Raw genomic sequence first — 15,607 nt, forward strand, 5'->3', positions numbered from 1 at the left:
ATTTTTGTTAACACATTCTATTTTGCTAACAGCAGTCATTAACCCGGGCGAAGCCGGGTAGTACAGCTAGTAGGCTTATAAGGGTGCAAGTGAGTCGAGAGTCGTCCGAGTGTCGGTCACAGTCGCAGCATGCTGCAATTTCACTCCCACACTGAAAACAGCCAAGATAAAAATATGGTGAAGTGAGCTGCCCCATAGATGAATACTGGTCCGAGTGCTATGCGATGTTTTATCCGTATTCAACAGTAGTGTGACTCCGGCCTAAGGGTGAAATCTGTGGTGAATGTTCAGCAAAATCCACCACAAGTCTGCATGCCACTAATGTCGTATTTCCATGTGCATAAACATTATGCTGTTTTCATTGGTGTTTGCACCAAGACGCACAATAGCAATATGTTCTGCCTGTTGCCTTTGTGTTACTTTTTTTTAAATGTGTTATTTTTAGTGCAGAAATAGTGATTCTGCATTTAAAATGCAATTTTGACTTTGAGACCTCCTAAAAGACTATAGGGAAAAATGCACAAAAGAAATCTTGTTTTAACATGTATAGTGGACATCATGAACTTTACGTAAAATCTCATCCAATTTGGACTGTTAGGCTATGTGCACACGTTGCGGATTTTGCTGCAGATCCGCAGCGGATCTGCAGCTGCGGGTCCGCAGCAACTTTCCATGCGTTTACAGTACAATGTAAACCTATGGAAACCGCAATCCGCAGTGCCCAAGGCTGCAGAAAAAAATGTGCAGAAACGCTGCGGGTTGCATTCCACAGCATGTCAATTCTTTGTGTGGATTCCGCTGCGGTTTACACCTGCTCCTCTATAGAAATCCACAGGTATAAAACCGCAGGTGGAATGAGCACAAAATCCGCTGTAAATCCGCAGGTAAAACGCAGTGCCTTTTACCTGCGGATTTCTCAAATCCGCTGCGGAAAAATCCGCAGAGCTCCAAAATACGTGTGCACATACCCTTAAATGCTTCGGATTGGGAAAAAAAAGCCCTCCAAAGAAAAAACAAACTGCAGAGTTTATGCCAAGTGGGAGCATTGCCAAGTTTTCAGGAAGATTGTGTCAAAATCCACTGACAATTTTCATGCCTAAATTGCATTCTGTGAGGTCATCCCTACAGTCTATTACCAGTGTTTCCCAAACCCCGATACATGATGTTTCCAGGATTTCCTTAATATTACACAGGTGAGAGAACCTGGCATAACATTGATAGTAATACTAAGGAAATCCTGAAAACTTGACTTGTGGTGGGACCTGAGGACTGGAGTTGGGGAACATTGCTCTATACATATGTAAGGGGTTGGTGGAGAACCTCGTTGCCCCTCCCCCACGCGGAGGCCATGCGGTCCGTTTGCACATCTTACCCATTTTATACGTTATGCCTCGTGTTCATTATGTGCCGTCACAGGTAAATATGTTATCGTACTATGTACTCCTGTGTATTACCCTGCAAATATGGTCATATTATTTCATTGTGGGAAGTTCTCCTTTAAATTGTCTATGTTATGTATATATATATATATATATATATATATATATATATATATATATATATATATATATACAGTGCCTACAAGTAGTATTCAACCCCCTGCAGATTTAGCAGGTTTACACATTTGGAATTAACTTGGCATTGTGACATTTGGACTGTAGATCAGCCTGGAAGTGTGAAATGCACTGCAGCAAAAAAGAATGTTATTTCTTTGTTTATTTTTTTTTTAAATTGTGAAAAGTCTTTTCAGAGGGTCATTTATTATTCAACCCCTCAACCCACCAGAATTCTGTTTGGTTCCCCTAAAGTATTAAGAAGTAGTTCAGGCACAAAGAACAATGAGCTTCACATGTTTGGATTAATTATCTCTTTTTCCAGCCTTTTCTGACTATTTAAGACCCTCCCCAAACTTGTGAACAGCACTCATACATGGTCAACATGGGAAAGACAAAGGAGCATTCCAAGGCCATCAGAGACAAGATCGTGGAGGGTCACAAGGCTGGCAAGGGGTACAAAACCCTTTCCAAGGAGTTGGGCCTACCTGTCTCACTGTTGGGAGCATCATCCGGAAGTGGAAGGCTTATGGAACTACTGTTAGCCTTCCATGGCCTGGACAGCCTTTGAAAGTTTCCTCCCGTGCCGAGGCCAGGCTTGTCCGAAGAGTCAAGGCTAACCCAAGGACAACAAGGAAGGAGCTCCGGGAAGATCTCATGGCAGTGGGGACATTGGTTTCAGTCAATACCATAAGTAACGTACTGCACCGCAATGGTCTCCGTTCCAGACGAGCCCGTAAGGTACCTTTACTTTCAAAGCGTCATGTCAAGGCTCGTCTACAGTTTGCTCATGATCACTTGGAGGACTCTGAGACTGACTGGTTCAAGGTTCTCTGGTCTGATGAGACCAAGATCGAGATCTTTGGTGCCAACCACACACGTGACGTTTGGAGACTGGATGACACTGCATATGACCCCAAGAATACCATCCCTACAGTCAAGCATGGTGGTGGCAGCATCATGCTGTGGGGCTGTTTCTCAGTCAAGGGGCCTGGCCATCTGGTCCACATCCATGGGAAGATGGATAGCACGGCCTACCTGGAGATTTTGGCCAAGAACCTCTGCTCCTCCATCAAGGATCTTAAGATGGGTCGTCATTTCATCTTCCAACAAGACAACGACCCAAAGCACACAGCCAAGAAAACCAAGGCATGGTTCAAGAGGCAAAAAATCAAGGTGTTGCAGTGGCCTAGTCAGTCTCCTGACCTTAACCCAATTGAAAACTTGTGGAAGGAGCTCAAGATTAAAGTCCACATGAGACACCCAAAGAACCTAGATAACTTGGAGAAGATCTGCATGGAGGAGTGGGCCAAGATAACTCCAGAGACCTGTGCCGGCCTGATCAGGTCTTATAAAAGACGATTATTAGTTATAATTGCAAACAAAGGTTATTCCACAAAATATTAAACCTAGGGGTTGAATAATAATTGAGCCACACTTTTATGTTTAAAATTTATAAAAATGTAACTGAGCAACAAAACTTTTTGGTTTGTAAGATTTATGCATCTGTTAATAAATCCTGCTCTTGTTTGAAGTTTGAAGGCTCTAACTTATTTGCATCTTATTAAACCTGCTAAATCTGCAGGGGGTTGAATACTACTTGTAGGCATTTATATATATATATATATATATATATATATATATATATATATATATATATATATATATATATATATATATATATTGCACTGCATATGTCATCTAGTTTTAATGTGCTAACTTCTGTGTTTGCATTGTTCCAATGGTAATATGTTATGCTGTGTTTGCCCTGTTTTGCCATGCTCCTATATGTGTCACTGTTGTAGAATAAGGGAAAGCAAGGATTTACTGAGTGGGCTGGGTTAGCAGCAGAAAGGCGGCAGGAAGCTGCTGCTCCCAGTCAGTAGCCCGGGCACGTGAGCTCTGGGCAGATGAGTAGCAGCAGCCAGGGCATTTCCAGACCCCAGGAAGGGAAGAATCTGTTTGCCTATGGCAAAGTCTGAAATTTGTTGTGAAAACCTGCAGCATTAATTGACATTCATGGGATTTACCGCCTGAACTGCACATCAATTGTCTCTGCAGGTTTTTGATTTACGATGTCTGTATGGTCCAGTAATGTTTCATGCACTTTTCCGCTCTGGTAATATATAGCGGATTTTCTGCCCACAATATTGGATGGAAAATATGTGCCGGTGTGCACACAACCTTGATGGGATAGAACGCTGCCACAGAGCCGCTTTCTTTTCTCCTGTGATAATGCTGCCTGAGGACAGGATCGGCATTCTCTCTCTTTCCCAATGTGGCGGTGACCTCATGTGGACTCACAATTATATATCCAATACATCAAATCTAACACACACTTCACACTTAGTACTCACTGGTTGTCACGGGGTACTCACTGGGGGCAGAGAGTCTGGGTGGTGGTGGCGGAGGAGGAGGTGGAGGCAGTAGCGGTGGGGGTCTGCACTGACACACTTGCTGACAACCGCCGGGTACATTTTCCACTGTGGATCTAGAGCACGTCTTCTGGAGTTCAGCCTGAGCAATCTAGAAGAAAGGCAAGGGTTAGTGACTCCATTGTGCATGATTCTGGAGAGCTTCTACCACTCAGGATATGGACGCTGTGATGACGATTTGTTTCTATAGAGAATACAGCAGAGGACAATGCACATGAATGGCAGAGAGCTGCAGTACCATTCAAGGCCACTAGACTATGTATGGCGCTCTATCAGTTCCTGTGTGACGCCACCTCTTCAATCAGCTGATTGGTAGAGGTCTTATTCCCACCAATCCATCTATGACTGATCCTTAGACTAGGTTACTAATATTAAAGTCCCGGAGAACCCCTTTAAGGTGCTAATTAATGAAAGTCACATTATATAACATAAGGAAGGTTCTGATTTTCTGTGCAGAGATCTTGCAATGCTAGCTGGGAAAAAAAGTATGCAAAACAGAAGGAAGAAAAATGTCTCTATACTGTCAACTAGGGAAACTACCCTGCATAGCAGCTACTTGTTGGACCATCATCTACTTTAAACTTACTTGATTTTTGCTATTAATGAGAACTAACTGGTTCAAATGTGAACTGCGCTCTACAAGTAACACCATTATAGGATTGCATATGAAGCGAGATATTTGCCCATTTGTGGTGCCCATTAAATGAGGGTGACCCTTGTATGTACCACTGCTGTGGCCAGTAATGGGAACGTAGGGGCTGAGGGCTCCAGTAAGCCTCAGTGTAACATTCAGCTGCGGTATAGGCCCATTATCCCGACCTAATTGTTGGTTGCAGATCTTACCATTTATGGAGCAGGAGGTGGCTGTATAAATAGCAGATTTCATTAAAGCTCATTTCATATACACAAATAAGGATCAAATATCTCCTGTTAAATATAGACAGTGGGGATTTATGCAGGGAGCGGGGATGACGACATGGGGCCAAAACAAAGCTCAAGTCAAGATGAATGATCACTGTGAGAAGTCGGCAAAATGTCATCATATATGGCTCAAAACGACCTGCAGTCTGGGAGATGGAACCTCCATGATACATTGTGACAGTCATCAGCAGTGAGCGCAGGACCAGGTCAGAAGGAGAGTTTTCAGCTCTCTGATGCAGCCTGACCACAGTAGATCTTTCCAATGTAAATGATGTGACATGCTGCACTCAGATCTGACGGCTACTTACCTGCAGGAGTCCAGCGAGGGGGAGTGTTAGACAGTGAATGAGGAGGGTGGGAGACAGGAGGCAGAAGCTCCTGGTGTTCTGCATAACTCCCGAAGAAACGGTCACAACCTGCAAAACTGGGACAAAAGCCAAAAAGTTACTGGAGACAAGGCACAAATATGGAGGGTGGTCTTGTAAGGGTATGTGCACATGACGTTATTTTCAGGAGGGTCTGCTCTGAAACTTGCCTGAAAAGTGCCCTAAAAACAGTCAAAAGAATGAACACGTATTTCTATGTCAAAACGACTTGTATGTTCAGTCTTTTGATCGTTTTCTAACCGCCTCAAGTTTAAAAAGACGTGAAATGGTTAAAAGAAGTGTCCATTCCTTCTTCTGGCATCTGCATGGAAGATGCTACAAACTAAATAAAGAAGCCCTTGAGAATCCCACAAAGACAGATTAAAGACGCTGCTTTTTTCAAAAAGCAGCATTTCCTGAAAAATCCACTTAAAAATCTTGGCAGGCTCAACTGAGTTTAAAAGACGTCATGTGCACACGCCAATAATGTTACACGAAAGATAAAAAAGTCACTGTGTACATGCGTTATCTTCATAATAAATCCTGTACTGATCCTGAGTTACATCCTGTATTGTACTCCAGAGCTGCACTCACTATTCTGCTGGTACAGACACTGTGTACATACATTACAGTACTGATCCTGAGTTACATCCTGAGCTGCACTCACTATTCTGCTGGTGCAGTCACTGTGTACAGTTGTGACCAAAATTATTGACACCCCTGCCATTCTGTCAGATAATACTCAGTTTCTTCCTGAAAATGATTGCAATCACAAATTCTTTGGTATTAACTTCATTTAATTTGTCTTAAATGAAAAAACACAAAAGAGAATGAAGCAAAAAGCAAAACATTGATCATTTCACACAAAACTCCAAAAATGGACCAGACAAAAGTATTGGCACCCTCAGCCTAATACTTGGTTGCACAATCTTTAGCCAAAATAACTGCGACCAACCGCTTCCGGTAACCATCAATGAGTTTCTTACAATGCTCTGCTGGAATTTTAGACCATTCTTCTTTGGCAAACTGCTCCAGGTCCCTGATATTTGAAGGGTGCCTTCTCCAAACTGCCATTTTTAGATCTCTCCACAGGTGTTCTATGGGATTCAGGTCTGGACTCATTGCTGGCCCCTTTAGAAGTCTCCAGTGATTTCTTTCAAACCATTTTCTAGTGCTTTTTTAAGTGTGTTTTGGGTCATCATCCTGCTGGAAGACCCATGACCTCTGAGGGAGACCCAGCTTTCTCACACTGGGCCCTACATTATGCTGCAAAATTTGTTGGTAGTCTTCAGACTTCATAATGCCATGCACACGGTCAAGCAGTCCAGTGCCAGAGGCAGCAAAGCAACCCCAAAACATCAGGGAACCTCCGCCATGTTTGACTGTAGGGACCGTGTTCTTTTCTTTGAATGCCTCTTTTTTTATCCTGTAAACTCTATGCTGATGCCTTTGCCCAAAAAGCTCTACTTTTGTCTCATCTGACGAGAGAACATTCTTCCAAAACGTTTTAGGCTTTTTCAGGTAAGTTTGGGCAAACTCCAGCCTGGCTTTTTTATGTCTCGGGGTTAGAAGTGGGGTCTTCCTGGGTCTCCTACCATACAGTCCCTTTTCATTCAGACGCCGACGGATAGTACGGGTTGACACTGTTGTACCCTCGGACTGCAGGGCAGCTTGAACTTGTTTGGATGTTAGTCGAGGTTCTTTATCCAACATCCGCACAATCGTGCGTTGAAATCTCTTGTCAATTTTTCTTTTCCGTCCACATCTAGGGAGGTTAGCCACAGTGCCATGGACTTTAAACTTCTTGATGACACTGGGCACGGTAGACACAGGAACATTCAGGTCTTTGGAGATAGACTTGTAGCCTTGAGATTGCTCATGCTTCCTCACAATTTGGTTTCTCAAGTCCTCAGACAGTTCTTTGGTCTTCTTTCTTTTCTCCATGCTCAATGTGGTACACACAAGGACACAGGACAGAGGCTGAGTCAACTTTAATCCATGTTAACTGGCTGCAAGTGTGATTTAGTTATTGCCAACACCTGTTAGGTGCCACAGGTAAGTTACAGGTGCTGTTAATTACACAAATTAGAGAAGCATCACATGATTTTTCGAACAGTGCCAATACTTTTGTCCACCCCCTTTTTTATGTTTGGTGTGGAAATATATCCTATTTGGCTTTAGGAAATTCTTTTTGTGTTTTTTCATTTAAGACAAATTAAATGAAGATAATAATACCAAAGAATTTTGCAAGGAGTCCAGACCTGAATCCCATAGAACACCTGTGGAGAGATCTAAAAATGGCAGTTTGGAGAAGGCACCCTTCAAATATCAGGGTCTTGGAGCAGTTTGCCAAAGAAGAATGGTCTAAAATTCCAGCAGAGCATTGTAAGAAACTCATTGATGGTTACCGGAAGCGGTTGGTCGCAGTTATTTTGGCTAAAGGTTGTGCAACCAAGTATTAGGCTGAGGGTGCCAATACTTTTGTCTGGTCCATTTTTGGAGTTTTGTGTGAAATGATCAATGTTTTGCTTTTTGCTTCATTCTCTTTTGTGTTTTTTCATTTAAGACAAATTAAATGAAGATAATAATACCAAAGAATTTGTGTTTGCAATCATTTTCAGGAAGAAACTGAGTATTATCTGACAGAATGGCAGGGGTGTCAATACTTTTGGCCACAACTGTACATACATTACATTACTGATCCTGTACTGATCCTGACTTACATCCTGTATTATACTCCAGAGCTGCACTCACTATTCTGCTGGTGCAGTCACTGTGTGCATACATTACATTACTGATCCGGAGTTACATCCAGTATTATACCACAGAGCTGTACTCATTATTCTGCTGGTACAGTCACTGTGTACATACATTATATTACTGATCCTGAGTTACATCCTGTATTATCCTCCAGAGCTGCACTTACTATTCTGCTGGTGCAGTCACTGTGTACATACATTACATTACTGATCCTGAGTTCCATCCTGTATTATACCCTAGAGCTGCACTCACTGTTTTGTTGCTGCAGTCACTGTGTACATACATTACATTACTGGTCCTGAGTTACATCTTGTACTATACCCCAGAGCTGCACTCACTATTCTGCTGGTGCAGTCACTGTGTACATACATTACATTACTGATCCTGGTTTACATCCTGTATTATCCTCCAGAGCTGCACTCACTATTCTGCTGGTGCAGTCACTGTGTACATACATTACATTACTGATCCTGAGTTACAACCTGTATTATCCTCCAGAGCTGCACTCACTTTTTTGCTGGTGCAGTCACTGTGTACATACATTACTAAGCCTGTAATGATCCTGAGTTACATCCCGTATTATACCCCAGAGCTGCACTCACTATTCTGCTGGTGCAGTCACTTTATGTATTTATGTATATAAATGTTGAGTTTTGTAACTTTTTCTTCTTCAATAGAATAAAGAGGAAATCTTTATATAATGATGCTGAGTTTTGCCCACAGCTGAGTAGGAAAATCATTAACTTAAATGTTTCTTTTTAATTAAGACTTGTTGCAACATTTACTATCAAGGTAGATGAAATGGTTGAAGATGCGGATCCATAGTAGGCTCTACCCTGAGTGTGTTTCTCTTTGGGTAACCTACATCCTTCATGTTTGCACTTATAATAATGTAAAGAATATTAAACCATAAAAATATCTTTTGTTGTTTCATTTTAGGAAATGCTGTGGACAGAGGCAGGCAGTTTGTGCTTCCATGTGATAGCGGAAACAACAGCGCCACTTACAGGTGATAACAGAGAGAGATAAAACGATATCATTGATGTTAAAGAAACGGCAACATACTGTTTACACGGGAATATCTCTTTAATTGTTCATAAATTGGGTGATATCAGATATGGATTATTTTCTAGGATTCTGAGAGTCCGGAAGATGAAATATTTAGGATTCTTATAGTATTTGAATAGGTGCCGGATTGTCAGATATTCTGAATTATTTGTGATTGTTACAAAACACATAAATAAAAGACGGTCTGCTACAGTTTGGGCCGCACAACCTTTTCTGCAGGAGCTTAGAAATAATAATTTGCAGTAAAGGAAAGTTCCAATAGGAGAGGCGACCTCCTCTGCTGGATCTGGGTTCCAGCTCCCAAACTTCATAAAAATAAATAAATAAATAAACTCACTTTGCATTTTGCCTAGTCAGTAATTTGCCAGCCTAAAATGGCTGATTACAGGGATCAATAGAATGCATTGACCGGAACACAAAGAAGAGTCTTTGATGTTAGTCTCCATTGACCAGGCGTTATCAGTGTGCAGAGCTGAGTTTGTCACTTGTGTTAGGGATGAGCAGGAGTTAAAGAGGAGCACATCAGATGCAGCAGAGTCAAGTTTGTTAGGGACGGTCAAATTCAAGTCTGTCAGATGCGTCAGTCATAGCCTGGGACATAGAAATGTCAGAGGTGGAATAGTAGAGTTGGTGAGAGGCAGCAGAGCTGTATTTGGCATAGTTCACGGTGATATCAAAACATGTAAGTTGTGATTTTACATAGGACTGCGGGTAAATCTAAACATATAGAGACAATGGACAATTCAGCACTGCTAGATCTGTCTGTGCCGCCATAAGTTTAAGTAAGGTGACCACTGCTGCCTTTTCCTGCAACTCTACCCTGTCCTCACTTAGAGATGAGCGAATTTGTTCGGAAATGATCGCCGACTCTGAATTTGCCATATTGGTACCCTATTTGTGCCGAATTTATGTTTCAAGATAGGGTCTATACATATTCGGCCAATTCAACTCCCATTGACTCCAATGACGCTCGTCAAATATTACAAATTCAATATTCGCTGCCGATCGTTATCCAAACCGAATTTTCAAAAATTCACTCAACTCTTGACTCCCCACACAGTGACCCCTGGATGAGTGTAGTAGTGATGTACAGGGAATAAGGATCCTTACACCCTCCCTAATCCGTCCCCTGACAGACAGCGGAGCTATTGTCAGCTCATACTATGGTGCCGGGTGCCACCAGGATCTGTGGCCTCATCCAAAATACATCACACTTGTCTGGACTCGGCCTGGTGTTTCTATGTTCTCCCGGCCTGTTCTGTTAAGAATCCGGACTGTGAGCTCCAGGGACAAGGAGGATGAGAGTTATTCCTTGTTAGTGGGATAGTGAGATGAGCTTGTGACCTCTAGGGGACAAGGAGGATGGGAGTTATGCTTTGGCTATGGGATACTGACATTAGATTGTGAGCGACAGGGAGGGTGGGAGTAATACCCTCTTGGGGGGATATTGAGATTAGTTTGTAACCTCTAGGAGACGGGATTGTTTTGTGGGATAGTGATTTGCATGGTGAACTCCAGGCCTCAGGAATGATGGAAGCTAAGGCTCTTTCCGACTACAGTGATTTTTCTTGCATGCAAAACTCTGGGATAATATTCATCATTGTTGTGGATCAGATTTCCATCAGTGCCAGTTTTTACCATCAGTTTTATCTGTTTTCTTATGCAAAGTTTATTTTAAGCTTTACTTATCAAACACGATAATCCGACAGCACTAGAATGCTACCACAATGGTATTGGAATCTTGTCTAATTTTTTTTTTTTTTTTCATTTTTATTTTTCCTCAAGGACCCATAGACTTTTTTTTTTAAAGAGTTTGATCCATAACTACAATAAATAATTCCCCAGTCTGTTGTTTTTTTTTTGGCGGACTACTCGGTCATACGAGTTTTAGTTGTAGCCCATAACAATCATAGCAAAGAACTTGCAGAAGAATCACGGATTTCTGAAAGAGGCCTTATGGGAGTACGATCGTGAGATTAGATTGTACATTCTAGGAGATAGAGATGTGGGAGCTGTAGGCTGGGTGATGAATATTGAGATTAGATTGTGAGCTCCATTGGACAGGGGTGATTGGAGATATTAGTCTGTGTACTGCGCTACTGGATAGGTTGTCACTATAACAATATTTATTAATAAATGCTAGGCACTCTGCTTTATCCCAGGGATAGTAGGCAGCTAGCCTCAACCCTATTTTCACAGACTGCATAGCCAATGCTCTATTATATAAAAAAAAGTCTATCCCAAGTAATTATAAGAATGTGCCCCATTGTATAAACTGCTTTATATACAACGGGGTCCATCATGTGTCCTTATTGTGGCTCCTACCACCTGGAGCGATCCATGATGTGATCCAACCGACAGGCTGTTATCTACAGAATTTGCGCCATACTTGCAGAGTGCGCCACTTTCTATGTCACCACACCCCTTCCAGTGGCAGATAATGGCTCCTATGTTTCCAGTTTCGCCCATGTGTAACTGCAGTGACTGTGCCCCACTGTTCTACAATAGCGATCCCCAACGTGTTGAAAAACTACAACTCCCAGCAGGCTACATAGACAGTCCATGACTATTATCCTGTAGTCCCACCTGCAGAAGGCCCTCCATAGATGGAGAACTCTAAGGTGACTTTCCTGGAGCAGCAGTCCATGCCCTGTGCTACCACTGGCTCTGGTCACCTCTATGGAGAAAAGTCCCAGTAGTGAGTGGAGAGCACTCTGGGCACAAGGAATGACAGGGATAAACTTTCAGTCCCAGATTCCTCTGAAGCTGTGATGTTCCTGGGCTCTGAGGACTGCTCTGCTATGGCTTCAGATTCTGTGACTTCAGGAGGGGGAGACTCTGCCAAATCTTAACTGGATGTGTCCCTGGAGCTTGCTTTATGCTGAAGATGCATAAGGTGCACGGTTTACTTTGCTTGGTTTCCTTGGAAAGGATTTCTTAACTCTTTCCTTGCAGGAATTGCTTGGAGCAAGTCACAGCTCAGTCTATGCCCTGCACCGACTGCTTCTATATTAGTATATATGGACAGGAATGATATATGCTCAGGTGTTGCCCTTGTAGAGGACCAGTGAGCAGGGCTGGGTGGGCACACATCTGGTGACATGTGGCTTGGTGAGCAGAGCTTTATCATTTATGTATCAAAGTTTCCATAAGTGCAACATTGTAGCAAACACATAAACAACGAAGGTAAATATCAGGGAGTGAAGGCATCGTGGGGCACTGCTGACAAGGCTGCACTTTCAGGGAGCCCATGCTGACTTACCTCTGTGGTTGTTGGGGTCTTGGGGTCTCCAGATGTCTCCGGTCCCTTCAGGGAAAAGTTACCAGCTTGTGGGGAAGCAGGTCCTCCCCTGGTGGAGGTTATGTCTCCCATGTCTCTGCCTCACCCCAGCTTGGCTTCATCTTCTTGGAGTTCCTGGACAGTATGGGAGCCCTCACCTCCCACCCTCTTCCCCTTCTATGCCCCTGGCTGCTCCAAGAACCAGTCCTGAGGTGTCTATTATGATAGTAAAAGTGCAGCTGACTCACAAGCAGAGACTTCCAGAGACAGAGCAGGGTGGAAACCCCCCCAAGAAGGTAACATCCTCCATGCTTCCTCCAAACTCTCCTGCAAATCCCAGTCTGCACAGAGCCCAACTACAGGTCACATCCCCAGCAGCTGAGGCTGGAGAATGCAGAATTACAGGGAGCCAGGAGCAGAGCCAGGGGCTGGCTGCAATCTAGCCTCAGCATACTGCAGTGATTTTTCATCCCCATCTAGCGAGTCCATTGTGTATTTGGCACTCAGTGCTGTTTGATTGTTCCCTTTTTCTAGAGCCACATGATCCTGGATAGGTGGAGGGAGCTGCTCCTCTGCCCACTCCTCCTGCTTAGAAGGGGGGATGCCCCTGCACCTGACTGGGATCTAAATGGTGTGGATGATTCCAGTGGGGAGGGAGGGAGATCCTGGATTCTCTCCAGACACAAGGGTTTTCACAGTCTTCAGAAAAAGTAGAACCATATGGGGAGAGGCTTAGTTTTGGATCTTGCACTCAGGACCTACTGGAATCATAACCTATAGACAGTGAAGGAGAGAGGGGCTTGGAAGAGATAATACAAATGCAAAAAACTGCATCCTACAATCAAGATGAAAGAACTGTCCTGTGCATATATACACATTAGGCAAGGAAACTTGTATGGAGTAGCAGCACTGAGCATATTAAGCACCTAGACTGACACAATAAGTGGTATAGGAAGGGTTATGGATTCATGCCTTCTCACCTTCCCTTTCTAAAATAATACCCAAAGAAAGGCAAAGAAATGAAAAAGAAAAAATAAGTGCAGTACTGGCAATCACCACCAGGGGCCAAGTCTTCCCTTTAATAGTAGTATCACTATTAGTGATGAGCGAGCGTGCTCGGATATGGTGTTATCTCAGCATGCTCGGGTGCTATCTGAGTCACTTCGGCATGCTCGAAAAATATGTCCGAGTCTTCGAGGCTGTTTGATAGCTGAAACGTGTGGGGCTTGCCTGTTTGCATGCTCAGAAAACACCTTATATGAGCACATTCGCTCATCAATAATCACTATGCAGTTCTATTGATGTTATATACACAGTGTGCAGTGTACTCAGCATTGTGCATGGTCCTGACGGAGGTAAGGTTCAGAACTCTCCCAAGAAAGAAGGAAATATGTGACAGAATCAATTCAGTAATGATGTGAACATGGAAGATTCTGACTATATGATGGTCCATTTGATCTCCATGTATGTGGCCACATGGGGGGCTATCTTCTTAAAAGGAATAGGGAGTGAAATGAAGAGAGAAATGGGGTGTTGGATGTTTATTTATGGAGGATGCTGTAAAACCCAGACTGGGCTCAGCCGTATTTCCCGGCCATGCTACAGAACATACTTTTTGATTTATTGCTCATGCACACAATCTATATTTAATATATGAGAAAGGCTCATTGCTGAGCACTATGTGGTGGTAATAAAGTCGCACTTTTTTATTCTTTCAAGACCCTAGTGCTGTTGCCATTTTTTTTGACATTACTGACTGAGTTGTCCCATCCTTTGGGCAATGTGCACAGGGCTCTGTGGTAGTTACCAAGGAGAGCGCAGTCTCCATTATGTTATTGTATTATAGGGCCCCTCTGGTGCTGGGTAGTTACGTTTAGCAACTTTTTAATAACCTTTGGTTTCACCGTTCTCTGCTTCTAGAGCTAAGCAATAAAAGGTCTCTCTCTGGCAGCAAGCATGCAACTAGTGAAGAACTGAGGCACGAAATCTGTTAGGACATTGTATAAGTTTTTATAATTCAATGCTGGGGTGTCATCTACAAAAGACATGGACACCCTCTGGGACCATTCTAGCTTCTTAAGTCTGTGTATTTTTGCTTGCAACATTTTGCACCAGTTGCCTTCTATAGCCCCTGTGTTGCACTGTCTCTTGTTGGCCAGAGTAAGAGTTAAATGAGGCCATGTCAGTGAGTTGGCTCCAGCAGGAGGGTTTATAACCCTTATATTCCTTTTTCTGAGCTCTTCTCAGCTGATTTATGAACACAAAGTTCTGCTTAACTTTCACAGGATCATAAATTAGCTGCCAGGAGGTCAGAAAAGGGAAGAAAAGTTACTTTGGTAATTCTGACAGATATCAACTATTGCAGCCAGCAATATCCAGTGCAACGTAATTGCAAAAATAATTTTAGCCAAAACTTCATACATTTAAAAAACAAAACAAAACACACTTCAGTATAGTTTGCTGCAATAGTGACAGTATGCGGCGCTGACATCTAGTGTAGCATAGATGGGCACAGCATAATAGAGGTTTACATTGGAGAAACGACTTTTACAATAATGTGTAGTATAATGTGACCATAGTGTGACATACACTAACATTATGGCAATGCCGACACGTAGTGTGAACTGCAACCACCAAGTGCTGCATCTTATGTGAGATTTGTAAGCACCAAGTTTGTGTGAAGAGGGAAGAAGAAATGTCTTCTCTTTTATTCCACTATGGTCTCAACTGTCTCTTTATAACAGGGGTGGGGAACCTCAGGCCCCCGGGCAATTTATGGCCCTCGATGACCATTTATCAGGCCCTCGGGCAGATTCTCGGGGACCGCAATCTTGGGCAGGGAGCTGTATTTTGATTGCCACAAGCTCATTAATTTCTTCTTGCTCTGTTAGCACACACATGCAGTGCTCACTACTGAACACTGAAGGGCATGCAATGAAAGATTACGTCCTGACCCCAGTACCAGACTCACGATGTACTTTGTGGGCGGAGTTTGAACGCCCCCGAAGGATGGTATAAATATCCAAATGGCCCTTGGCAGAAAAAAGATTCCCCACCCCTGCTTTATCGGACGTGGGGCCACTGATTGCCTTACAGGATTTTGCAATGGGGTTAAGGGCTACAAATTACTATAGTGCTTTGGTTGATTCATCACAATCTGGTTGCTAACATTGTAGGAGAAAGGATTCCTGCACAGATTTTCTTCGGTCAGTAAACTATGCCATG

At 43.1% G+C, this 15,607-nt stretch overlaps 1 protein-coding gene across 2 annotated transcripts in view; it reads right to left on the reverse strand.

Annotated features, from left to right (window-relative positions):
- Positions 1-12,975, reverse strand: part of PRIMA1 (proline rich membrane anchor 1) — an 84,838-nt gene extending 71,863 nt beyond the window's left edge. The window contains exons 1-3 of one of the 2 annotated variants that reach the window (XM_077268245.1): positions 12,365-12,975; positions 5,218-5,333; positions 3,911-4,079 (exon numbers count right to left, since the gene is read on the reverse strand). In XM_077268245.1, the coding sequence (XP_077124360.1) occupies positions 3,911-4,079; positions 5,218-5,301 (253 nt within the window). In that variant the 5' untranslated portion in view covers positions 5,302-5,333; positions 12,365-12,975. The remainder of the gene's footprint in view (positions 1-3,910; positions 4,080-5,217; positions 5,334-12,364) is intronic. The other variant, XM_077268253.1, reaches the window with a different exon arrangement.
- Between the last annotated feature and the right edge of the window lie 2,632 nt (positions 12,976-15,607).

This window comes from Ranitomeya variabilis, chromosome 1 (genome assembly GCF_051348905.1).
Source record: "Ranitomeya variabilis isolate aRanVar5 chromosome 1, aRanVar5.hap1, whole genome shotgun sequence".
Classification (NCBI taxonomy): domain Eukaryota; kingdom Metazoa; phylum Chordata; class Amphibia; order Anura; family Dendrobatidae; genus Ranitomeya; species Ranitomeya variabilis.